The sequence below is a fragment of the Dendrobates tinctorius genome, unplaced genomic scaffold (assembly GCF_039654945.1).
Source record: "Dendrobates tinctorius isolate UK_male_01 unplaced genomic scaffold, ASM3965494v1 ptg000146l, whole genome shotgun sequence".
NCBI classification, from domain to species: domain Eukaryota; kingdom Metazoa; phylum Chordata; class Amphibia; order Anura; family Dendrobatidae; genus Dendrobates; species Dendrobates tinctorius.
This window is the reverse complement of record NW_027361813.1, coordinates 1,624,797-1,652,083: the sequence shown is the minus strand read 5'-3', so window position 1 is coordinate 1,652,083 and position 27,287 is coordinate 1,624,797. Positions and strand designations below refer to the sequence as shown.

At 45.0% G+C, this 27,287-nt stretch overlaps 1 protein-coding gene across 1 annotated transcript in view; it reads left to right on the top strand.

Moving 5' to 3' along the window:
• SLC5A2 (solute carrier family 5 member 2) overlaps positions 1–27,287 on the top strand; it is a 114,522-nt gene that overhangs the window by 62,834 nt on the left and 24,401 nt on the right. Inside the window, exons 8-13 of the mRNA XM_073546279.1 lie at positions 9,809–9,889; positions 10,005–10,213; positions 10,305–10,440; positions 12,010–12,117; positions 12,526–12,676; positions 12,749–12,917. Of these exons, the coding sequence (XP_073402380.1) occupies positions 9,809–9,889; positions 10,005–10,213; positions 10,305–10,440; positions 12,010–12,117; positions 12,526–12,676; positions 12,749–12,917 (854 nt within the window). The remainder of the gene's footprint in view (positions 1–9,808; positions 9,890–10,004; positions 10,214–10,304; positions 10,441–12,009; positions 12,118–12,525; positions 12,677–12,748; positions 12,918–27,287) is intronic.

Genomic DNA, 27,287 nt, shown 5'->3' with positions numbered 1-27,287 from the left:
ACTCAGGACAAATTGCACAATAACGTTTAGGGTCCTGTTACCCTTGGGAAAATAAAAATTGGGGTGAAAAGATCATTTTTTTTGGAAAAAATATGATTTTTTAATTGTACTGCTGTACATTATAAACTTCTGTGAAGCCCTTGTGGGTTCAAAGTTCTCACCACATATCTAGATAAGTTCCTTGGGGGGTCTAGTTTCCAAAATGGGGTCACTTGTGGGGGGTTCCCACTGTTTAGGTACATCAGGGGCTCTCCAAACGTGACATGGCGTCCGATCTGAATTCCAGACAATTTTGCATTGAAAAAGTCAAACGGCGCTCCTTCCCTTCCGAGCTCTGCCATGCGCCGAAACAGTGGTTCCCCCCCACATATCAGGTATCAGCGTACTCAGGACAAATTGCACAATAACGTTTGCAGTCCAATTTCTCCTGTTACCCTTGGTAAAATAAAAAAAAATTGAACCTGAAGTATTTTTTTTGTGAAAAAAAGTTAAATGTTCATTTTTTTTTAAATATTCAAAAAATTCCTGTGACGCACCTAAAGGGTTAATAAATTTCTTGAATGTGGTTTTGAGCACCTTAAGGGGTGCAGTTTTTAGAATGGTGTCACTTTTGGGTATTTTCTATCATATAGACCCCTCAAAGTGGCTTCAAATGTGATGTGGTCCTAAAAATAAAATGGTGGTGTAAAAATGAGAAATCGCTGGTCAACTTTTAACCCTTATAACTTCCTAACAAAAAAAAATGTTGGTTCCAAAATTGTGCTGATGTAAAGTAAACATGTGGGAAATGTTAGTTATCAAGTTTTTTGTGTGCCGTATCTCTGTGATTTAAGGGCATAAAAATTCAAAGTTGGAAAATTGCAAAATTTTCAATATTTTCACCAAATTTCCATTTTTTTCACAAATAAACACAAGTTATTTGAATGAAATTTTACCACTAACATGAAGTACAATATGTCACGAGAAAACAATGTCAGAATCACCGGGATCCATGGAAGCGTTCGAGAGTTATGACCTCATAAAGGTACAGTGGTCAGAATTGTAAAAATTGGCCCGGGAGTTAACGTGCAAACCACCCTTGGTAGTGAAGGGGTTAAATAAAGAGATAAAGAAAACACAGGGAGACGGTGATTGTGAAAAAAAATAATTTTTATTAACAAAAATAAAAACAATGTTTAATTTAAGACTTCCTGGACCTGCTCATTCTGAACTACGCATGCGTACGCATGTTCTTGCATACTAATGCGTTCCCATTGACAGTATTGCTCTGTTGTGACGCACTCATCCGCATGCGCATAATTGACGCCTCAAATATTGCCAGACCCCATGAAATGACGCATGCGAACTGATGCAAACGCATGTCTCTGCATACACAGTGTTAAATATTGGTGTGACGCATGCGGATCATACGCTGCGCACAGATACGCTAATGTGAAACCATCACAAAGTGGGGCCCTGGGAAAAAGTATAAACAATGGGGCCCCAAATGCTCACATATTGCACATCACACAGAAACATTTCAGCTGTAGTTACATGCGCTGAGTTGAGGCCATTAAATGAGTGTGATCGATAATATTGAAGTCGTTCTGCGTTTGTTTCCCGGCCTCTTTCCACCGGCTGGGGAAGAATGATGGGCTCAGAACAATCACTAATGGATCAATCCGTCCCCATACAGGATCACGTTATCAGCAGCACATCTGCAGTTTACACCGGGCGATGTGCTGCCGAGAACAATGATTTCTGTTCTGGAATAAACAATCCAATCACTCAATGAATAGGCGGCATTTGCTTGTTTAGTATAATGCACCCCATAGTGTTCCATACAGTATTATGTTCACCATAGTCTTCCACATAGTATAATGCACCCCACAGTCCTCCACATGCTATAATGCACCCCACAGTCCTCCACATGCTATAATGCACCCCACAGTCCTCCACATGCTATAATGCACCCCACAGTCCTCCACATGCTATAATGCACCCCACAGTCCTCCACATGCTATAATGCACCCCACAGTTCTCCACATGCTATAATGCACCCCACAGTCCTCCACATGCTATAATGCACCCCACAGTCCTCCACATGCTATAATGCACCCCACAGTCCTCCACATGCTATAATGCACCCCACAGTCCTCCACATGCTATAATGCACCCCACAGTTCTCCACATGCTATAATGCACCCCACAGTCCTCCACATGCTATAATGCACCCCACAGTCCTCCACATGCTATAATGCACCCCACAGTCCTCCACATGCTATAATGCACCCCACAGTCCTCAACATGCTATAATGCACCCCACAGTTCTCCACATGCTATAATGCACCCCACAGTCCTCCACATGCTATAATGCACCCCACAGTCCTCAACATGCTATAATGCACCCCACAGTTCTCCACATGCTATAATGCACCCCACAGTCCTCCACATGCTATAATGCACCCCACAGTCCTCCACATGCTATAATGCACCCCACAGTCCTCCACATGCTATAATGCACCCCACAGTCCTCCACATGCTATAATGCACCCCACAGTCCTCCACATGCTATAATGCACCCCATAGCGCTCCACATAGTCCTCCATATAGTATAATACACACCCAATTGTGTTTCATACAGTACCATATGCATAGTATAATTTTAATGTGAGCATTTGAGTAGAAGATGTAACTTCTGGATTTCTGTAGGTGGTCTAGTCCTTTCTCTTCCATTATAGAATGGATTTCTGTAGGTGGTCTAGCCCTTTATATTTTCTGTAGGTGTAGTCCTTTCTCTTCTATTATAGAATGGATTTCTGTAGGTGGTCTAGTCCTTTATCTTTTCTGTAGGTGGTTTAGTCCTTTATCTTTTCTGTAGGTGGTCTAGTCCTTTATCTTTTCTGTAGGTGGTTTAGTCCTTTATCTTTTCTGTAGGTGGTCTAGTCCTTTATCTTTTCTGTAGGTGGTTTAGTCCTTTATCTTTTCTGTAGGTGGTCTAGTCCTTTATCTTTTCTGTAGGTGGTTTAGTCCTTTATCTTTTCTGTAGGTGGTCTAGTCCTTTATCTTTTCTGTAGGTGGTCTGGTCCTTTCTCTTCCATTATAGAATGGATTTCTGTAGGTGGTCCAGTCCTTTCTTTTCAATTATAGAATGGATTTCTGTAGGTGGTCTAGTCCTTTATCTTTTCTGTAGGTGGTCTAGTCCTTTCTCTTCCATTATAGAATGGATTTCTGTAGGTGGTCTGGTCCTTTCTCTTCCATTATAGAATGGATTTATGTAGGTGGTCTAGTCCTTTCTCTTCCATTATAGAATGGATTTCTGTAGGTGGTCTAGTCCTTTATCTTTTCTGTAGGTGGTCTGGTCCTTTCTCTTCCATTATAGAATGGACTTCTGTAGGTGGTCTAGTCCTTTATCTTTTCTGTAGGTGGTCTGGTCCTTTCTCTTCCATTATAGAATGGATTTATGTAGGTGGTCTAGTCCTTTCTCTTCCATTATAGAATGGATTTCTGTAGGTGGTCTAGTCCTTTATCTTTTCTGTAGGTGGTCTGGTCCTTTCTCTTCCATTATAGAATGGATTTCTGTAGGTGGTCTAGTCCTTTATCTTTTCTGTAGGTGGTCTGGTCCTTTCTCTTCCATTATAGAATGGTCTTCTGTAGGTGGTCTAGTCCTTTATCTTTTCTGTAGGTGGTCTAGTCCTTTCTTTTCAATTATAGAATGGATTTCTGTAGGTGGTCTAGTCATTTCTCTTCCATTATAGAATGGATTTCTGTAGGTGTAGTCCTTTCTCTTCCATTATAGAATGGATTTCTGTAGGTGGTCTGGTCCTTTCTCTTCCATTATAGAATGGATTTCTGTAGGTGGTCTGGTCCTTTCTCTTCCATTATAGAATGGACTTCTGTAGGTGGTCTAGTCCTTTCTCTTCCATTATAGAATGGATTTCTGTAGGTGGTCTAGTCCTTTATCTTTTCTGTAGGTGGTCTGGTCCTTTCTCTTCCATTATAGAATGGTCTTCTGTAGGTGGTCTAGTCCTTTCTCTTCCATTATAGAATGGATATCTGTAGGTGGTCTAGTCCTTTATCTTTTCTGTAGGTGGTCTAGTCCTTTCTTTTCAATTATAGAATGTATTTCTGTAGGTGGTCTAGTCATTTCTCTTCCATTATAGAATGGATTTCTGTAGGTGTAGTCCTTTCTCTTCCATTATAGAATGGATTTCTGTAGGTGGTCTAGTCCTTTCTCTTCCATTATAGAATGGATTTCTGTAGGTGGTCTAGTCCTTTCTCTTCCATTATAGAATGGATTTCTGTAGGTGGTCCAGTCCTTTCTCTTCCATTATAGAATGGATTTCTGTAGGTGGTCTAGTCCTTTATCTTTTCTGTAGGTGGTCTGGTCCTTTCTCTTCCATTATAGAATGGTCTTCTGTAGGTGGTCTAGTCCTTTCTCTTCCATTATAGAATGGATATCTGTAGGTGGTCTAGTCCTTTATCTTTTCTGTAGGTGGTGTAGTCCTTTCCTTTCAATTATAGAATGGATTTCTGTAGGTGGTCTAGTCATTTCTGTTCCATTATAGAATGGATTTCTGTAGGTGTAGTCCTTTCTCTTCCATTATAGAATGGATTTCTGTAGGTGGTCTAGTCCTTTATCTTTTCTGTAGGTGGTCTGGTCCTTTCTCTTCCATTATAGAATGGATTTCTGTAGGTGGTCTGGTCCTTTCTCTTCCATTATAGAATGGATTTCTGTAGGTGGTCTAGTCCTTTTTTTCCATTACAGAATGGATTTCTGTAGGTGGTCTAGCCCTTTATCTTTTCTGTAGGTGGTCTAGTCCTTTATCTTTTCTGTAGGTGGTCTAGCCCTTTATCTTTTCTGTAGGTGGTCTAGTCCTTTCTCTTCCATTATAGAATGGATTTCTGTAGGTGGTCTGGTCCTTTCTCTTCCATTATAGAATGGATTTCTGTAGGTGGTCTGGTCCTTTCTCTTCCATTATAGAATGGATTTATGTAGGTGGTCTAGTCCTTTCTCTTCCATTATAGAATAGATTTCTGTAGGTGGTCTAGTCCTTTATCTTTTCTGTAGGTGGTCTGGTCCTTTCTCTTCCATTATAGAATGGACTTCTGTAGGTGGTCTAGTCCTTTCTCTTCCATTATAGAATGGATTTCTGTAGGTGGTCTAGTCCTTTATCTTTTCTGTAGGTGGTCTATTCCTTTCTCTTCCATTATAGAATGGATTTCTGTAGGTGGTCTAGTCCTTTCTCTTCCATTATAGAATGGATTTCTGTAGGTGGTCTAGTCCTTTATCTTTTCTATAGGTGGTCTAGTCCTTTCTCTTCCGTTATAGAATGGATTTCTGTAGGTGGTCTGGTCCTTTCTCTTCCATTATAGAATGGAATTCTGTAGGTGGTCTAGTCCTTTCTCTTCCATTATAGAATGGATTTCTGTAGGTGGTCTAGTCCTTTCTCTTCCATTATAGAATGGATTTCTGTAGGTGGTCTAGTCCTTTCTCTTCCATTATAGAATGGATTTCTGTAGGTGGTCTGATCCTTTCTCTTCCATTATAGTATGGAATTCTGTAGGTGGTCTAGTCCTTTCTCTTCCATTATAGAATGGATTTCTGTAGGTGGTTTAGTCCTTTATCTTTTCTGTAGGTGGTCTAGTCCTTTATCTTTCTGTAGGTGGTCTAGTCCTTTCTCTTCCATTATAGAATGGATTTCTGTAGGTGGTTTAGTCCTTTATCTTTTCTGTAGGTGGTCTAGTCCTTTATCTTTTCTGTAGGTGGTCCAGTCCTTTCTCTTCCATTATAGAATGGATTTCTGTAGGTGGTCTGGTCCTTTCTCTTCCATTATAGAATGGATTCTGTAGGTGGTCTAGTCCTTTATCTTTTCTATAGGTGGTCTAGTACTTTCTCTTCCATTATATAAAGGATTTCTGTAGATGGTCTTGTCCTTTCTCTTCCATTATAGAATGGAATTCTGTAGGTGGTCTAGTCCTTCCTGTTTCATGACCTAGTGGATCTCTGCCTATAGTTTATCATCTTCTCCTTGTTATACTGGATTTCTGTAGGTGGTCTGGTCCTTTCTCTTTTATTATATAATGAATTTCTGTAGGTGGTCTGGTCCTTTCTCTTCCATTATAGAATGGATTTCTGTAGGTGGTCTAGTCCTTTATCTTTTCTATAGATGGTCTAGTACTTTCTCTTCCATTATAGAAAGGATTTCTGTAGGTGGTCTAGTCCTTTCTCTTCCATTATAGAATGGATTTCTGTATGTGGTCTAGTCCTTTCTCTTCCTTTATAGAATGGATTTCTGTAGGTGGTCTAGTCCTTTCTCTTTTCTGCAGGTGGTCTAGTCCTTTCTCTTCCATTATAGAATGGATTTCTGTAGGTGGTCTAGTCCTTTCTCTTCCATTATAGAATGGATTTCTGTAGGTGGTCTAGTCCTTTCTCTTTTCTTTTCTGCAGGTGGTCTAGTCCTTTCTCTTCCATTATAGAATGGATTTCTGTAGGTGGTCTAGTCCTTTCTCTTCCATTGTAGAATGGATTTCTGTAGGTGGTGCAGTCCTTTCTCTTCCATTATAGAATGGATTTCTGTAGGTGGTCTAGTCCTTTATCTTTTCTGTAGGTGGACTGGTCCTTTATCTTTTCTGTAGGTGGTCTGGACCTTTCTCTTCCATTATAGAACGGATTTCTGTAGGTGGTCTAGTCCTTTATCTTTTCTGTAGGTGGTCTAGTCCTTTATCTTTTCTGTAGGTGGTCTGGGCCTTTCTCTTCCATTATAGAACGGATTTCTGTAGGTGGTTTTGTCCTTTCTCTTCCATTATAGAATGGATTTCTGTAGGTGGTCTAGTCCTTTCTCTTCCATTATAAAACGGATTTCTGTAGGTGGTGCAGTCCTTTCTCTTCCATTATAGAATGGATTTCTGTAGGTGGTCTAGTCCCTTATCTTTTCTGTAGGTGGTCTAGTCCTTTATCTTCCATTATAGAATGGATATCTGTAGGTGGTCTAGTCCTTTATCTTTTCTGTAGGTGGTCTAGTCCTTTCTTTTCAATTATAGAATGGATTTCTGTAGGTGGTCTAGTCATTTCTCTTCCATTATAGAATGGATTTCTGTAGGTGTAGTCCTTTCTCTTCCATTATAGAATGGATTTCTGTAGGTGGTCTAGTCCTTTCTCTTCCATTATAGAATGGATTTCTGTAGGTGGTCTAGTCCTTTCTCTTCCATTATAGAATGGATTTCTGTAGGTGGTCTAGTCCTTTATCTTTTCTGTAGGTGGTCTGGTCCTTTCTCTTCCATTATAGAATGGTCTTCTGTAGGTGGTCTAGTCCTTTCTCTTCCATTATAGAATGGATTTCTGTAGGTGGTCTAGTCCTTTATCTTTTCTGTAGGTGGTCTAGTCCTTTCCTTTCAATTATAGAATGGATTTCTGTAGGTGGTCTAGTCATTTCTGTTCCATTATAGAATGGATTTCTGTAGGTGTAGTCCTTTCTCTTCCATTATAGAATGGATTTCTGTAGGTGGTCTAGTCCTTTATCTTTTCTGTAGGTGGTCTGGTCCTTTCTCTTCCATTATAGAATGGATTTCTGTAGGTGGTCTAGTCCTTTCTCTTCCATTATAGAATGGATTTCTGTAGGTGGTCTGGTCCTTTCTCTTCCATTATAGAATGGATTTCTGTAGGTGGTCTAGTCCTTTTTTTCCATTACAGAATGGATTTCTGTAGGTGGTCTAGCCCTTTATCTTTTCTGTAGGTGGTCTAGTCCTTTATCTTTTCTGTAGGTGGTCTAGCCCTTTATCTTTTCTGTAGGTGGTCTAGTCCTTTCTCTTCCATTATAGAATGGATTTCTGTAGGTGGTCTGGTCCTTTCTCTTCCATTATAGAATGGATTTCTGTAGGTGGTCTGGTCCTTTCTCTTCCATTATAGAATGGATTTATGTAGGTGGTCTAGTCCTTTCTCTTCCATTATAGAATAGATTTCTGTAGGTGGTCTAGTCCTTTATCTTTTCTGTAGGTGGTCTGGTCCTTTCTCTTCCATTATAGAATGGACTTCTGTAGGTGGTCTAGTCCTTTCTCTTCCATTATAGAATGGATTTCTGTAGGTGGTCTAGTCCTTTATCTTTTCTGTAGGTGGTCTATTCCTTTCTCTTCCATTATAGAATGGATTTCTGTAGGTGGTCTAGTCCTTTCTCTTCCATTATAGAATGGATTTCTGTAGGTGGTCTAGTCCTTTATCTTTTCTATAGGTGGTCTAGTCCTTTCTCTTCCGTTATAGAATGGATTTCTGTAGGTGGTCTGGTCCTTTCTCTTCCATTATAGAATGGAATTCTGTAGGTGGTCTAGTCCTTTCTCTTCCATTATAGAATGGATTTCTGTAGGTGGTCTAGTCCTTTCTCTTCCATTATAGAATGGATTTCTGTAGGTGGTCTGATCCTTTCTCTTCCATTATAGTATGGAATTCTGTAGGTGGTCTAGTCCTTTCTCTTCCATTATAGAATGGATTTCTGTAGGTGGTCTAGTCCTTTCTCTTCCATTATAGAATTGATTTCTGTAGGTGGTCTAGTCCTTTCTCTTTTCTTTTCTGCAGGTGGTCTAGTTCTTTCTCTTCCATTGTAGAATGGATTTCTGTAGGTGGTGCAGTCCTTTCTCTTCCATTATAGAATGGATTTCTGTAGGTGGTCTAGTCCTTTATCTTTTCTGTAGGTGGACTGGTCCTTTATCTTTTCTGTAGGTGGTCTGGACCTTTCTCTTCCATTATAGAACGGATTTCTGTAGGTGGTCTTGTCCTTTCTCTTCCATTATAGAATGGATTTCTGTAGGTGGTCTAGTCCTTTATCTTTTCTGTAGGTGGTCTAGTCCTTTATCTTTTCTGTAGGTGGTCTGGGCCTTTCTCTTCCATTATAGAACGGATTTCTGTAGGTGGTTTTGTCCTTTCTCTTCCATTATAGAATGGATTTCTGTAGGTGGTCTAGTCCTTTCTCTTCCATTATAAAACGGATTTCTGTAGGTGGTGCAGTCCTTTCTCTTCCATTATAGAATGGATTTCTGTAGGTGGTCTAGTCCCTTATCTTTTCTGTAGGTGGTCTAGTCCTTTATCTTTTCTGTAGGTGGTCTCGTCCTTTATCTTTTCTGTAGGTGGTCTGGTCCTTTCTCTTCCATTATAGAATGGATTTCTGTAGGTGGTCTAGTCCTTTCTATTCCATTATAGAATGGATTTCTGTAGGTGGTCTAGTCCTTTCTCTTCCATTATAGAATGGATTTCTGTAGGTGGTTTAGTCCTTTATCTTTTCTGTAGGTGGTTTATTCCTTTATCTTTTCTGTAGGTGGTCTAGTCCTTTATCTTTTCTGTAGGTGGTCTGGTCCTTTCTCTTCTATTATAGAATGGATTTCTGTAGGTGGTCTAGTCCTTTCTCTTCCATTATAGAATGGATTTCTGTAGGTGGTTTAGTCCTTTATCTTTTCTGTAGGTGGTCTAGTCCTTTATCTTTTCTGTAGGTGGTCTGGTCCTTTCTCTTCCATTATAGAACGGATTTCTGTAGGTGGTCTAGTCCTTTCTCTTCCATTATAGAATGGATTTCTGTAGGTGGTTTAGTCCTTTATCTTTTCTGTAGGTGGTTTAGTCCTTTATCTTTTCTGTAGGTGGTCTGGTCCTTTCTCTTCCAATATAGAATGGATTTCTGTAGGTGTTCTAGTCCTTCCTGTTTCATGACCAAGTGGATCTCTGTCTATCATCTTCTCCTTGTTATACTGGATTTCTGTAGGTGGTCTGGTCTATACTCCTCCTTCATATCATATGTAATGTATGAGTCCCACTCATCTTTTTGGGTTTCTTTCTGCTTCACCCTAGGAGGTCTGGCTGCACTCATGTACACAGATACAGTTCAGACATTTGTTATCATTGGTGGAGCTTGTGTCCTTTCTGGCTTCGGTAAGTGTGGCCTGTCTCCGATGAGTGAGTACTTCCTTCATTTCAGGTGGCAGTCCCTCTCTGGCGCTATGTAACTGCTTTATAGTTTTCTTTCTTTGTTTCGTTTCCTTTGCAGCTTTTGAGGAGGTTGGGGGTTATCATTCTCTGATGGAGAGATACATGAATGCCACTCCCAGTAATCTGGGTAACGTGTCTGCGGAGTGTGCGTCTCCACGGCCTGATGCTCTCCACCTGCTACGTGACGCCTACTCTGGGGACCTGCCATGGCCGGCACTGATCCTGGGACTGACAATCGTGTCCACGTGGTACTGGTGCAGTGACCAGGTGAGGCCCCTTCATTCCTCCTTGAGGCCTAGGGTATGGGCGTATATTTTGGGTGACGTTCCATATAGCCTGTGCCGCCCTCTTGTTTCAGGTGATTGTTCAGCGCTGCCTGGCTGCCCGCTCTCTCAGGGATGTTAAGTTGGGTTGTGTGTTATGCGGATATTTGAAGATCCTTCCCATGTTCCTCATGGTCATGCCTGGGATGATTAGCCGGGTCCTCTATCCAGGTAAGAGGCGTACCTCATATGGTGAGGTGGGTTACACCGTACCCCTCTAATGCCTGCACATTTTACCCTTATGTATAGTCTTCTGATGAAGGTCACACAATAAAACTCTAACCATAGTGGACAGTACCGAAGCCGAGTGATGAGGAGACAGCTTAGCGCAGAACGAAGGGAAAATCAGCCACAGAAAAGACATTCAGGCAAATTACTAAACATCACGGGGGCTCAAGTCTGTGACTTCCTTGGTATATCATTCAACATTTAACTTTATGCCCTTATTTGTAATTTTTAGAGCATTTTTTCACCCAAATTTGGAAACATTTTAAATTCATCACTTTTCTTTAAACCATTTCCCATTTATTGCTGAGCTACCACTGAGGGAAGCTCTGCACATATACACTCTTCTATGTACAGGGAGCTCCCCCTAGTGGTGACTGCAGACAGGATCTTATCATGTATCTCTGTATACAGGGAGCTCCCCCTAGTGGTGGCTGCAGACAGGATCTTATCATGTATCTCTGTATACAGGGAGCTCCCCCTAGTGGTGGCTGCAGACAGGATCTTATCATGTATCTCTGTCTACAGGGAGCTCCCCCTAGTGGTGGCTGCAGACAGGATCTTATCATGTATCTCTATATACATGGAGCTCCCCCTAGTGGTGGCTGCAGACAGGATCTTATCATGTATCTCTGTGTACAGGGAGCTCCCCCTAGTGGTGGCTGCAGACAGGATCTCATCATGAATCTCTGTATACATGGAGCTCCCCCTAGTGGTGGCTGCAGACAGGATCTTATCATGTATCTCTGTATACAGGGAGCTCCCCCTAGTGGTGGCTGCAGACAGGATCTTATCATGTATTTCTATATACAGGGAGCTCCCCCTAGTGGCGGCTGCAGACAGGATCTTATCATGTATCTCTGTATACAGGGAGCTCCCTCTAGTGGTGGCTGCAGACAGGATCTCATCATGTATCTCTGTATACAGGGAGCTCCCCCTAGTGGTGACTGCAGACAGGATCTTATCCTGTATCTCTGTATACAGGGAGCTCCCCCTAGTGGTGACTGCAGACAGGATCTTATCATGTATCTCTGTATACAGGGAGCTCCCCCTAGTGGTGGCTGCAGACAGGATCTTATCCTGTATCTCTGTATACAGGGAGCTCCCCCTAGTGGTGACTGCAGACAGGATCTTATCATGTATCTCTGTATACAGGGAGCTCCCCCTAGTGGTGGCTGCAGACAGGATCTTATCATGTATCTCTGTATCCAGGGAGCTCCCCCTAGTGGTGGCTGCAGACAGGATCTTATCATGTATCTCTGTATACAGGGAGCTCCGCCTAGTGGTGACTGCAGACAGGATCTCTTCATGTATCTCTGTATACAGGGAGCTCCCCCTAATGGTGGCTGCAGACAGACATCTCCCAGCCATGATAAATATATGCTGTGCAATGAATCTGCAGATAATTCAGAAGTTATATAAATTACATTGCTGAATTCTAATTACAGTTCTAGATAACCCTGATCAGCTCCATACAGTTCTTGTCCTTACCCACCATATGTTTGGGTGTTTCAGATGACGTTGCCTGCATTGTGCCCTCTGAATGCCGGAGGATCTGTGGTGCAGAGATTGGCTGTACAAATATTGCTTATCCAAAGCTGGTTGTAGAGCTGATGCCGAGAGGTTGGTACATAATCACTTTTCTATCACGAGATCAATGACCTTGCCATAAAATCAGCGTTTCTTTAAACCTGCCATCCTGCCCCGGATGTAGGATGACCCCAGCAATGGATCCACACACATGGTCACATTCACACTTTACAGAGGCAGGAATTGTAAAGAGGAGAACGACGTAAATGTGACAAGTTTTGAGTCCAGTGTTTTGGATCTTCTCTAACCTTGTTCATTGTCAGAATCTGTGGAGGTCCCTCCACCAAAAATAAGAGGTTTTACTCAATGACTTGAGATATGAGGTGCAAAATATCAGAGCATCAGTAGAATACCCCACAAACTAGCGATGAGTCCCCAACCACGTCCTTCCATCTGCTCTTCTTCCTCTTGCGCTCTGACACTCTCCCTTCTGCCGGTCAGGGCTCCGGGGACTGATGCTTGCCGTGATGCTGGCTGCTCTCATGAGCAGTCTTGCCTCCATCTTTAACAGCAGTGGCACCCTGTTCACAATGGACGTCTGGAGGAAGTTAAGGCCGCAGGCTGCAGAAAAAGAGCTTCTTCTGGTGGGGAGGTATGAGCCATCATCAGACAGTGTGGCAGGAGAATATGGTGGTCAGTGTCACCTCTACCGCTTCTCTCTCAGGGTGTGGACCGTCTGCCTTGTGGCTTTCAGCATTGCATGGATTCCAGTCGTCCAAGCTGCACAAGGAGGACAGTTGTTTGATTATATACAGTCCGTTGCGAGTTTCCTGGCACCACCGATCGCTGCTGTCTTCTTCTTGGCGCTGTTTGTGAAACGAGTCAATGAACCAGTAAGCTGCCGTCTTCCTAGAGAAAATGACAAGTACATTGTCCTCCAGCTCAGCGCTCATCTATATCTGACGCTTCCATACACCTTTATACGTCATACCTCCGATACGGCACCTGACACACTGTATGTACAGTGGTGTGAAAGTGTTCACCCCTTCCTGATTTCTTATTCTTCTGCTTGTTTGTCACACTTAAATGTTTCCAAACAGCAAACAAATGTAAATATTAGACAAAGATACCATAAGTAATCACAAAATACACTTTATAAATGAAGGTCTTTATTACTAAGAGAAAAAGAAATCCAAACCTCCAGGGCCCTGTGTGAAAAAGTGATTGCCCCTAAACCTAAGAACTAGTCCACGCTTAGCAGCGACAGCTGCAATGAAGCGTTCATGATAACTGGTAATGAGTCTTAAAACGCTCTGGAGGTATAAGGAAAACACACGCGCGAGGATCGGGGGGATACGGATATCACCTCGCCGTCACTAATCTGTGACGGAGCCAGTCTTGATAGCTCGGAATCCAGGCATGCTAGAGAGATATGGGACGCAGGGGTACTTGTGGGGGGGCTTCCAGGATTCTGTTGGTATAGCGGACATAACCCTGAGATGCAAGGTATGCTCATAGTTCATCTCTAGATGTCAGTGACGCTGGGTCTGGCTTTGATGTTGGCTGCCATGCACAAAAGACAGCCGGTGGTCCTAGCTCTGCTCCTCCCTGTCTTCATTAACACTTGGCATCTAATTCTACAGTCAAATGGTAAAAGTCCTGCTCTGGTGGGAATGTGTGTGCTCTTCCCAAGGGTGGGAGCCACATTTCAGGAGTGGAGCAAGATCTCCTGAATCTATGGGGCCTGAATTCATTTATCCAAAAGGGAGTCTCCCTCGTCCCTCACACTTCCCCGCTTTAGAGGGCGCTAGGGGGTATCACATTCCTGTGTTTCATGTCGCGCCCATCCGCAACCTCCCTTTGCCGGGATAACCCATCAGCATTCCCGTGGTTGTGCCCCCTTTTGTGGTGAATGGTGAAGTGGTATTGCTGGAGCATGAGGCTCCAGTGTAGCAACCTCCCATTCGTCCCGTAGACCGTGTTCAACTACCTGAGGGGGGTTGTGGTCAGTCTCCATGGTGAAGTGGCACCCGTATAAATAGGGCTGCAGGCACCCATTGCCAGGTATTCCTTTTCCATCGTGGAGTAGGCCACCTCCCTCGGCAAAAGCTTCCTGCTCAGGTACAAAATGGGATGTTCCTGGCCCGTCGAGTTAACCTAACTGAGCTCTGCACCAAGGCCAATGTCACTGGCGTTGATCTGTGCTACAAACGGCTGTTCAAAGTCAGCAGCTTGTAGCACTGGGGAGCTACAGAGTCCAGTTTTGAGCACCTGGAAAGCTGTCTCGCAGGGGACTGTCTATTCAACTGCAATGGGCAGCTTCTTCTTGGTGAGGTCCGTCAGGGACTTCGCCAGGGTACTATAGTGTGGGACGAACCTCCTATAGTACCTGGCAGTCCCCAAGAAGGACATCACTTGCTTTTTGGTCCTGGGAGTGGGCCAGGATGCAATGGCATCCACTTTCCCAGGCTTTGGCTTCAAACCCCCCCCGCCTACCCGGTGACCCAAGTAGAGGACCTCACTCATGCCCAGCTGACATTTTTCTGGCTTGATGGTCAAACCTGCCAGTTGGATCTGCCCAAGCACCTGCGCCAGATGCTCTAGGTAATCCTCCCAGGTGGGACTGAAGATGGCAATATCATCCAGGTACACAGCCGCGTACCCTTCAAGACCCTTCAGGGGCATTCTTCATGCCGAATGGCATCACTGTGGACTCGTACAGTTCAAAAGAGGTAATAAAGACAGTGTTCCCATGCCACGGGTCAGGGGAATCTGCCAATATCCCCGGCTTAGATCCATGATGGTCAGGTACTTAGCCCCGGCCAACTAGTCAAGCAGGTCATCGATGCGTGGTATGGGGAGCGCATCGGTGACCGTTACAGCGTTGATCCCCCTTTAGTCCACACAGAACCAGGTTGTTTGGTCTTTTTTGGGAAAGAGGACTACGGGCGAAGCCCACGCACTGCTGGACGCTTGGTTCATCCCTAACGTCAACATTTCATCAATCTCTTGGCGCATGTGCTGCTGCATCTTGAGAGAGACCCGATATGAGGAACGCCGGATTGGGGGTTGATTACCGGTGTCCACGTCATGGACGGCTGTCTCTGTCCTTCCAGGCAGGCTGCTGAACAGCTCCCGGAAGGGATGTAGGGTGACCCCCAGCTAGGACCATTGGTCCTCCGAGAACCTTCAAATCCTCAATGGATCTACCCGCCTTGGGTGAGCAAATCCAGGAGGGATTCTGCCTCTCCTTCCTTGGGAAGGTTGCACATGGGGAGGGGGCAGGCCTCCCGCTCATGATGGGCCTTCATCATGTTCACGTGGAAGGCCTTCCACGGGCATGGTCCAGGGTGACCAGGTACGTAACAGCATTGATCTGCTGGTGCACGAGGTATGGGCCCTCTCAGGCCACCTGAAGGTTGTTCTGTGGTACAGGGACCAGTATCCACACTTTTGATCCACCTGGTAGGTCATCTCACAAGCCTTCTGGTCGTACCAGCCGCATCAAGGCCGTCATCTTGTCCCGCAAGCGCACAACATACTCGATGGCTGACACTCCAGGGGTGGCCAAATCCCCTTCCTATGTCTTTTTCACCAGAGCCAGGGGCCTCCGCACACATCGTCCATACAGGAGCACAAAGGGGGAGAACCCCGTTGAGGCCTGTGGAACCTCCCGGTAGGCAAATAACAAGTGTGGGAGGTACTGATCCCAATCTCTCCTGTTGGAGTCTACCAACATCTTAAGCATCTGCTTCAAGGTGCCATTGAACTGCTCGCACAGGCCATTAATCTGTGGGTCGTACGGCCTGGCCACCAGATGTTGCACATGTATTTGCTTACAGAGGGACTCCATCAGCTGTGACATGGACTGGGTCCCTCGGTCGGTGAGCATTTCCTGGGGAAACCCCACTCGGGAGAAAATCTCCAGTAAGGTGGTAGCCACATTGTCGGCCCAAATGAATGACAAAGCTACCGCTTCCGGGTACCAGGTGGCATAATCTCCTACCGTCAGTATGAAGCATTTCCTGGAGCAGCTGGGAATGGACAGCGGTCCAATGAGATCCACAGCGACCCTCCTGAAAGGCTCGTCAATGACGGGCAGAGTTACCAGTGGGGCTTTGGGGTGCGGCCCCGCATTCCCCACTGTTGTGAGCTCATCTGTACATTCACCTTTTGTGTCTGAGGATCTCCCTCTTCTGGTGAAGGAAGGTAGTAAGGCTGATTTGGATGAAAGAAACCAAACACCTGATCAGGTGGATTGTCACTGGGTAACAGGAACTTCAGATTGGATATAAGGCAGCCGACGCCCTTCTGAGTCGCTGGTGATTTCTCTGCTGGATTCTTGGAGACCAGTTTGATTCCTGCTTCCCAAAGATAAGTTTTTGCTCTGCTATTGAACTTATTAGTTTTGGTTTTGTTTACCTTGTTTTTTGGAGTTCAGCCATCCCCGGCCGGGGATGTGCTGGATTCTTATTCCTTGATCAGTGTTCTCTTTTGCTCTGCTTTCAGAATATTCTGAGTGCTGATATAGGGTTTGAAGTCTATTGACTTCAGGGTCCTTTTTGCTTATCAGTTGTGTTGGTAATATTTTTAGCAGGGTTTTCTCGGATTGCAGACAGCAGCTTTTCTGTCCTGTCCTTTTTAGTTAGCTTGGGCCCCATTGTTTGCTCAACCAATCTTTCTATCTGTGTTAGTGTTTTCATCTCGTTTCACCGTCATTATATGTTGGGGGCTGCCTATTGCTTTGGGGTCTGCTCTGGGGCAGTCAGTTTTTCCCTTTTCTCTCTTTAGGCTTATTTAGATCTCCGGCTGTGACGAGGTGTCTAGGATCACCGTAGGAACACTCCACGGCTACTGCTAGTTGTGTGATAGGATTAGGGGTCTGCAATCTGCTAGTTTCCAATGTCTCTGATTTTCTGGGCTGAGCTTGTGTTTTGTTTTTTCCTCCTCGGTGACTCAATCATAGCACCCCACCTTTTGACAGGTGTCACGCGAACAGCGGTAGGCAGCTACATCGTCCCCCATTTTGGGCTAGCAGAAATGCTGGGCTATCCAGGCCTTGGTTTTAGCGATCCCTAGGTGTCCGGCCATCAGAATCTCATGTGCGATCTGCAACAATTACACCCTGAATGGATAGGGAACCACTAACTGTCAGACCCTGGGCCACGCCTCCGGTGAACCCTGCTGGACCGTTACCTGGTACAGCCATCTAGATTGACTAGATGTGGGCAGAATAGATGAAACTGTCACGTCCTCTGTCAGTTTCTCGGGACCTGTCTCCTGGCCTCCGTCTGACTCGGCAGCCACCTGGCGCCTTACCTGGTGGTTCCACATCTCCTGTGACACCTCCAATCCCCAGGGTCTGTTCCTCTCACTAAATGGACTCACCAGTCTGGATTCATCTAGGGGCCCTGCACTTCCCGTGGAAGCTCCCCTCTGCAGCTTCATGCCTCCTGTCTCTCCCCCTAGAGGACAATACATCCCAGCACACTGACTGATCACACCTGAGGGCATCTTCACACCTCTGGCCTGTCACAGCTGCCTTCCCTGTGTATGTAGTGTCAGTGTATGGGAAAGTTTCAGATTTCACATCCCCTCCCTAGCAGGAGGCATGTTCAATACAAAAGAGAAGACTGAGAGGAGACTTAATAGCTGTCTACAAATATCTAAAGGGCTGTCACATTGTAGAAGGATCAACTTTATTCTCATTTGCACAAGGAAAGACTAGAAGCAATGGGATGAAGCTGAATGGGAGGAGACACAGATTAGATATTAGAAAAAACTTTTTGACAGTTAGAGTGATCAATGAGTGGAACAGGCTGCCACGAGAAGTGGTGAGTTCTCCTTCAATGGAAGTCTTCAAACAGAGGCTGGACAGACATCTAACTGGGATGATTTAGCGAATACTGCTTTGAGCAGGGGGTTGGACCAGATGGCCCAGGAGGTCCCTTCCAACTCTACGATTCTATGATTCTATGATTCTATGATTCATCAACATCATTAGCAGTGGACATTTCAAGACAGTCTATGGGAACCGAAATTGGGGGTTCAGCGGCCATATACTGGGACACTAGCCGCCCCAAATAAGTCCCAAGCAAAACATTGGCAGGAATATTTGACGATATGCCCACCTCCCGCATTTCCCTCCCGGCGCCCCAGTCCAGATACACCTTGGTGACGTTCAGCGCCAGTTCAACACTTCCAATCCGGGAGACAGAATGGGTTTTTCCGGATACCAAATCTCGGGGAGACACAACAGGCCGTACAATGGTCATCTCAGTGACGGTATCCCGCAGTCTCATGACCGCTGCGCGGTCGATGGTGACGGGTTGGTAATTGTCAAGGGACCTACCACCACCCTCTCCCACACACAAAACCGTGAACGGTTTCTGGGATGGGGACGGGGCCTTATGGCGCTGGCGACACATGGCCTTGAAGTGTCCTGGTTGGTTACAATGATGACATCGGCGGGGTTCCACCCCTTACCTAGAGAGGGGACCAGAGAGCTGCACCCCCTGCATTCTAGGGGCTGGGGAAACAGGGGTAGGATTGGTCTTACCCCCTCTTCAGGTGCTGCTGGCGGCACTCTTGGCCTCATGCACCCTATTGTTGGCATATTCATCCGCGAGGGCGGTGGTAGCAGAAGCCCCCTTTGGTCCCGGAGGAACTGCTGGAGGTCCTCAGGGCAGTTCCACAGGAATTGATCTGTTACTAACAGCTCCTGAATCTCCTGGTGGGTGTTGAGCTCCAGACCCTTGGTCCAGTGCTTGGCAGCTCTCATAAGGGGCCGCATGTGGTCGGCCCAGGTGTCCTTTGGGCCCCTCTGCAGGCTCCGGAACCTCATGCGGTAAGACTCCGGGGTGAGGTTGAACTGCTGGATCAGGGCCCGTTTGATGCTGTTGTAGTCCTGCTCCTCCCTGGCAGGTAAGTCCCCCAAAATTTCCAGGGTCTTACCCCTCAAACGGGGGGTCAGGTACTTGCTCACTGATCCGGGGCCAGATGGTGTTGGCGGCAGGTCCGCTTAAAGGCCAGCAGAAAGGAGTCCAGGCATCTGTCCTATCTAAGAAGGGAAAGTCCTCAGAGTGGTCTTTGGAAGACTTGGTTTCCTGAGGTGTCCGATGGGGATCGGTGTCAATCCATCTCCAGCTGGTACTTTTGCTCCGCCGTCTTCACTCTGCAGCCTCACGCTCCGCTCAGCATTCTGTGGCCTCACGCTCTGCAGCTTCACGGCCTTCCGTAGCCTCTCGCTTTGCCTGGCGTTCCCACACTGCCAGAAGATTGTCACAGATGGCCTGGTCGTGAGCATGGAGACTGGCTATTGCCGCTTGCAGGAGGGCATTTGATCCTGCTCGGCTGGGGTGGGCAGGTGAGGGGCAGCCCACTGCAGGACTGAGCACAGGTGGCAGACTCCTTGGGGAGCCTTGGCTGGACTCCCCCTCACCTTGAACACAATCTTCCACCTCCTCTCCATCGCCCATAGGATTGGCCATTGCCTGGGTTTGGGACCTGCTGCCACTGGCCATCCTCGCACTTTTTGGTTACAGACACAGAGCTGTGACCCGCGTACCCACACACCTTATATTATTGTTTTCACTCTGATAGTCTGGGCTGATCTTAAGACCCCAGCAGCAAAACCTACCGCTGGTAGTCCTTAGTGTCTGGGAGTAGGGGTCCCACACACACTATTATCTCAATCCCACCGCTGCAACCAGATATAAAGAAAACACACACGCGAGGACCGGGGGAATATGAATATCACCTTGCCGTCACTATTCTGTGATGGAGCTTACACAGTCAAAGCTCTCTGGTGCCCCCTTTACACTCAGGTCAGTCATTGAACTGCACCTAGGATAAGTGGTCACCGGAGAGGCAGCCCTGTCACATACTGGTTATCGAGGCACTCTGCAGTGAGGGTAAATTTAAGGCAAAAATTAAGAGCCCACTACACAGTTTTATAAAAATCTTCTCCTCTGCATGTCTGACAGTCATTCCATTCCAGTGTCAGTTGAATTCCAACCAGAGTCCACCTCATTCTACTTAATGTGCTTCTGATCAGTACCTGGATAAGAATGAAGTGAATAAACAGAGTCAGCATGGGTTTTAATAAGTCATGTCAGACTAACTTAATTTCCTTCTATGACGGAATCACTGATTGGGTGGATCAAGGAAATGCTGTAGATATAGTATATCTTGACTTCAGCAAAGCATTTGACAAAGTCTCTCATACAATCCTTATTGAAAAAATGGCTAAGTATGGAATGGACAAGACAACTGTTAGGTGGATTCATAACTGGCTTAGTGATCGGACCCAAAAGAGTGGTCGTAAATGGCTGCACATCCAGTTGGAAGAATGTCTCAAGTGGGGTACCACAGGGCTCTGTCCTGGGCCCTGTATTGTTCAACATCTTTATCAACGATTTATATGATGGAATTGAGGGTAAACTGATTAAATTTGCTGATGACACAAAGCTAGGAGGGATAGCTAATACTAGAGAAGAGAGAGAGAGAGGATTCAAAAAGATTTAAATAAACTGGAGAAGTGGGCAGCAACTAACAGAATGGTTTTTAACAGGGAGAAATGCAAAGTACTACATCTGGGCAATAAAAATGAAAAAAGCATATACAGAATGGGAGGAATAGGGCTAAGCAACAGCACATGTGAAAAAGACTTGGGTATACTAATAGATCACAGACTGAATATGAGTCAACAGTGTGATGCAGCAGCAAAAAAGGCAAATGCAATTCTAGGATGTATTAACAGAAGCATACAGTCTAGATCACGTGAAGTCATTATTTCCCTCTACTCCTCTTTGGTCAGACCTCATCTGGAATATTGTGTCCAGTTTTGGGCACCACATTTTAAAAAAGACATCAACAAACTGGAGCAAGTTCAGAAAAGAGCAACCAGAATGGTGACTGGTCTGCAAACCCTGTCTTATGAGGAAAGGTTGCAGGATTTGGGAATGTTTAGTTCGCAAAAGAGAAGACTGAGAGGAGACTTAATAGCTGTCTACAAATATCTAAAGGGCTGTCACATTGTAGAAGGATCAACTTTATTCTCATTTGCACAAGGAAAGACTAGAAGCAATGGGATGAAACTGAATGGGAGGAGACAGATTAGATATTAGAAAAAACTTTTTGACAGTTAGTGATCAATGAGTGGAACAGGCTGCCACGAGAAGTGGTGAGTTCTCCTTCAATGGAAGTCTTCAAACAGAAGCTGGACAGACATCTGACTGGGATGATTTAGCGAATCCTGCTTTGAGCAGGGGGTTGGACCAGATGGCCCAGGAGGTCCCTTCCAACTCTACGATTCTATGATCAGGTGATCACCTGAACCAAATCTTATTTAACGAAGGAAAGTATAAAAACCCTGCTGTGGTGTTCACAATCCTCCTGCAATAGGACAAGCTGGATGGCAAAACAATTGCTAGTAATATCCCAAAAGTAATAGGAATGAAAAAATAACTTTTTACCATGCCAAAGGAGATGAAAAGAAAAGTCTTGGAAAAGAAGGACTCAGTTCTGGCTTTACTAGCAGAGGGATACAGTGAGTGTCATGTTGCTTCCATCCTTAAAATTTCTAAGACAGCAATCCATTACAACAAGGTCAAGCAGCAGACATTGGGGACAACAAAGCTACAGATCGGCAGAGGGTGAAAACGACTCTCTACTGACCGGGATGTCAGTCATCTTATTCGAATGTCACTCAGCAACCGCAGGATGATATCAAGTGACCTACAAAAGAAATGGCAAATGGCAGCTGGAGTGAAGTGCACGGCAAGAACAGTTCGTATCCGGCTCCTAGAGGCAGGGCTCAAGTCATGTAAAGCTAGAAAAAAGCCTTTCATCAATGATAAGCAAAGGAGAGCCAGGCTGAAGTTTGCCAAAGACCATAAGGATTGGACCATAGAGGACTGGAGAAAGGTTATCTTCTCTGATGAGTCTAATTTTCAGCTTTGCCCAACACCTGGTCGTCTAATGGTTAGAGACCTGGAGAGGCGTACAAGCCACAGTGTCTTGCACCCAGTGTGAAATTTGTTGGAGGATCGGTGATGATCTGGGGAGGCTTCAGCAAGGCTGGAATTGGGCAGGTTAATCTTTGCTAAGGACGTATGAATCAAGCCGCAGACAAGGTTATCCTGGAAAAACAGTTTCCTTATACTCAGGCAATGTTCCCCAACTCTGAGGACAATGCGCCATGTCACACAGCTAGGTCACTCAATGTGTGGATGAAGGACCACCACATCACATCCCTGTCATGGCCGCCCAATCTCCAGACCTGAACCCCACTGAGAACCTCTGGAATGTAATCAGGAGGAAGATGGAGAGTCACAAGCCATCACACAAAGAAGAACTGCTGACACGTGTGTACCAGGAGCGGCATAAGGTCACCCAAAAGCCGTGTGAGAGACTGGAGGAAAGCAGCCAAGACGCAGGAAAGCTGGGGTTAATAATCATGGGGATTCCACAGAATACTGATCTCTGAACTCTTCCTGAGGTAAAACATTAGTATTGTTACGTCTAAATGATTATAAACTTGTTTTCTTAGCATTATTTGAGGTCTACGAGCACTCGGCATTTTTTTGTTATTATTTTGACCATTTCTCATTTTCTGAAAATAAATACAAAATTTATTGCTTGGAAATTCGGAGACATGTTGTCAGAAGTTTATAGAATAAAAGAGCAATTTACATTTTACTCAAAGATACGTATAAAGAGAAAAATCAAGCTGAATTATTTTCCTGGTCTGTATATCACCAGTCCCAGGCCGGGAATATATATATATATATATATATATATATATATATAATCCTCCGGTCCGTCAGTGCCAGGATCCCCCAATAACACCAGGACGGTATGCTGCCACCAGTTCCTCGTTAGATATAAGCCCGGTCTGTTACCAAGCTTATATCGGGTCAGACACCAACCCCAGGGAGCGTATAAGTACTAGCTGGACTCACAGACATGGGAAATTGGGTTTCGAGATAAAAGAGCAGCCGAAAATTGATATTTTAATTGCAGAAAGTGCCCTAGAAACTACAAATATATGCAGAGTATTATACAGATAATACACCAGAGGTACAGATATAAATTAGGGTACGGGTTGGGGGATAGCAGTTAGCGATATGTGTCAAGTTACTGTGTCTTATAGCATGTGGGCCCCAGGGAAGCGCTGAGTGCACAGGTCCTTCCTTGGTTCCTGGTCCGTCTCCACACGTAATGTGACATGGCTTCCTGGGCTGGAAGTGTGTAGCCAGCTTTTAACCCTTAGCTTGCCCCCTCCCATATTTGCCACCGCCCCTCTGGGTTGTACTGAATTCCCCTCCCTTGACCTCCTAGCTGAAATAATTCCCAATACCTGGGATGGGTCATAACTTCCCAGCGGGAGGTCCAAACGGGACGACTGACGACCAACACAGAGACCAAACTTGGGTCGGCTAAGTGGTTCTGGAGAGCCGGTCTCGATAGCTCGGAATCCAGGCGTGCTAGAGAGATATGGGACACAGGGGTACGTGCGGGGGACTCCCAGGATTCTTTTGGTTTATGGGACATATCCCTGAGATGCACGATACGATCATAATTCATCTCTAGATGTCGGTTTCGCTGTGTCTGGCTTTGATGTTAGCTGCCTTGCACAAAAGACAGCGGGGCAGGGGGGTCCTATCTCTGCTCCTCCCTGCCTTCATTAACATGTGGCCTCTAATCCTCTGGCCAAATGGTAAAGTCCTGCTCTGGTGGGAATCTGTATGCTCTTCCCAAGGGTGGAGGCCACATTCCAGGAGTGGAGAGAGATCTCCCGAATCTATGGGGACATCCAAAATAGAGTCCCCCTCATCCCTCACAGGAGGGATTTGTAATTGTAATTCTGCCACATTGGACGTTTCTGCCTTTTTAAGCATTTCACCCGGATTAAAGTCAGCACTTTGACTAGAAATCAGGAAGGGGGTAAACACTTTTTCACACAGCTGTGTATTTATGTATATAACTGAGGACCCCAAAAAATGACATGGGATGCCGCTATGTTTAATAACCAGCAAAGGCTATGCAGATAACTGCGGGCTGATGTTAATAGGTTGGGAATGACCATAGATATTGGCCCGTACGCTGCCTAATTAGACCAGCCCTCAGTCGCCCCAGAACAGGTGCATCCAATAGGGGTAATGGTTTTCAGGTAGTAGCCCAGGGGTTAATGATGGAGAGGCGTCAGACACCCCCATTACTAACCGTGTAGACAAAAGAAAGAAACACACAGAAAAGTCCTTTATTTGTAAAAATCACTCTCCAACAATTACCCTCTTTTACCTATTTATATATATAAAAAAATCCACAGGGGTCTGTGGCAATTCAAATGGAGATCCTACAACAATCACGGTGTTCTACGTCCAGAGAACGCAGCTCCATAGACTGGTGCGAGGAGCCATTGTCGGGTCTGACAGTGTAAGTCTGCGAGACCCGAACGCTGTGAACTGAGGTGACGTCAGTAAGGTTACCTCAGTTCACTGCAGCTGGTTCTCATGAGGGAAGGAAGAGTGCCAGACAGATGATCAGTGATGTCACCGCTCATGAGTCCGACACTCCGCGCTGCCCTCGTGAGAACCGGCCGCTGTGAACTGAGGCCCTTAAGGTAACCAGAGTTCACAGCCACCAGGTCTCCTGGCAGCTGTGAGGCCCAGAAACCCTAAGGGACCCTTTACGATTACTGGAGTTCCAAGTTGCTGGAACACCTGGAGGTTAGGAACTCCAGTAAACTTAAAGTTTTCCTTAAGATTTTCAGGCCTCACAGCTGCCGGGAGTCCCCAGTGGCTATGAACTCAGGTAACCTGAAGGTGTGAACTGAGGTGACATCAGTAAGGTTACCTCAGTTCACAGCGACTAGTTTTCACGAGGACAGCGCGAGTGCTGGACTGATGAAGAGCGGTGACTTAGCCACTCATCAGTCCAGCACTCATGCTACCCTCGGGAGAAAAGGCCGCTGTGAACTGAGTTAACCTTACGGACGTCACCTCAGTTTTCAGAGCCGGGTATCTCAGAGAACAGAGACAGACCCAGTGGTGGCTGCTGAACCAGTCTATGGAGCTGCGTTCTCTGAACGGGGCTCCATAGACTGGACTTAGAAGAGGGGGATCATCGTGGGATCTCCATTTAGATTGCGGCGGACTCCCAAGGATAATATTTTGGGTTATAAATGGGTAAAATAGGGAACTTATAGGGGAGTGATTTTCACAAATAAAGGACTTTCTGTTTATTTGGCTGGGGTCAGACCCAACGTCTAAAAATACAGACCGTATTTTACTGTTGTAATACGCAGAAATGTTCCCTGAACAGTCATCCGTTGTCAAGGTGTGGCTGCGTTTTTTGCGCTTGTATGCATCTGTATGCCGAGCTTGTCTCACAGACTTGCAAAATGGACATATAATGGAGCCAATGACAGTTTAAAACACAAACGAAAGAATAGATATAGACACATAGAATACATTATATATATATATATATATATATACACACACGTCATTGAGATATATATATATATATTTCATAGAGTTCTACATAGCATAATAGACTTTAAAGCAATTGCCGGCTTCTGTAAAACCAATACAAAACCCGACATGAAATGACACATGGTTTACATACAGTAAACCATTTCATTTTGTTTTTTATATGCATTTGACTAACAATTAGGTTAGGGTTTGTGTGTAAAATTTGGGGCATGTAAGTGTTAAATTAAAGGGTTAATTCGTTGTAAAAAAATTGCGTGGGCTCCCACGGTAAATTCACAGCCAGAGAGGGAAAGCCAGTGAGTGAGGGCAGATATTGATATAGCCTTGAGAGGGACCATTGTTTTTACCCCCCCCCCCCCCCCCCCCGACTACAAAAATCTGCCCCCAGACACTTGGCCTCTCTATTCCCATTGCCCTGTAGTGGTGGCTAATGGGTTAATCAGAATGGGTTAATGTCACCTTGCTATTGAAAGGTGACATTAAGCCGGACTAATAATGGAGAGGACTCAATAACACACCTATCCATTATTAACCCTAGAATAGGAAAGGGTTAAAAAACACACAGACATGAATTAAAAATTCTTTTAATGAAATAAAGACACCAAGTTTTTGATCATATTTTTATTCATCTGCTATTCCAAAAAAAAGCCATGGATCTGTAACAAACTGGTTAAAAAAGGGGTTAACTAGTTTACAATGGGAGAGGTGCTAATGTAAGCGAGGGGACTCCGCGCAGGCTGACTACCGCTGACGTCAGTGAGGCTGCGCGGAGTCCCGGCTGACCTAAGGTGAACTGATGAGCATGGGAAAAAGTTCAGAAACTTTCCCACACTCATTAGTTCATCTCCGGTCAGCCGGGGAGGCTGCACAGAGATGAACTAAGTCATTCTGGCAGTGGTTTACAGCGGGACGGTTGCATTAGCACCGGTCCCGTTGTAAACCAGTTAACCCCTTCTGATGGATTGCAGCAGGGGACCTGACTGAACAGCGGAGAGGTTTGTATATTTTTGTTTTTTTATTTTATTTTTGTTACAGATCCATGGCTTTTTTTTGGAATAGCAGATGAATAAAAATGTGGTCAAAAACTGGGTGTCTTTATTTCATTAAAATAATTTTTAATTGTTTTTTTTAACCCTTTCCTATTCTAGGATTAATAACGGATAGGTGACTCTCCATTATTAACTCGGCTTAATGTCACCTTTCAATAGCAAGGTGACAGTAACCCATTCTTATTAACCCATTAGCCACCACTACAGGGCAAAGGGACTAGAGAGGCTAAGTGCCAGAAAAGGCGCATCTTATAGATGGGGGGCAAAAATAATGGTCCCTCTCAAGGCTATTAATATCTGCCCTCACTCACTGGATTTCCCTCTCTGGTTGCGAATTTACCACGGGAGCCCACACAAATTTTTACAACGAATTAACCCCTTTAACACCTACATGTCCCAAATATTACACACAAAGCCTAATCTAATTATTAGTCAGACATATAAAAAAACTAAATGAAATGGTTTACTGTATGTAAACCATGTGTCATTTCATGTCGGGTTTGGGAATGATTTTTCAGAAGCCGGCAACTGATTTAGCGGCTATTATGCTATGTAGAACGCTATGAACTATAAATATATATATGTGTCTCAATGACGTGTGTATATATTATTATTATTTCTATAGCACCATTGGTTCCATGGTGCTGTACATAAGAAGGGGTTACATACAAATTACAGGTATCACTTACAGTAAACAAACTAACAATCACAG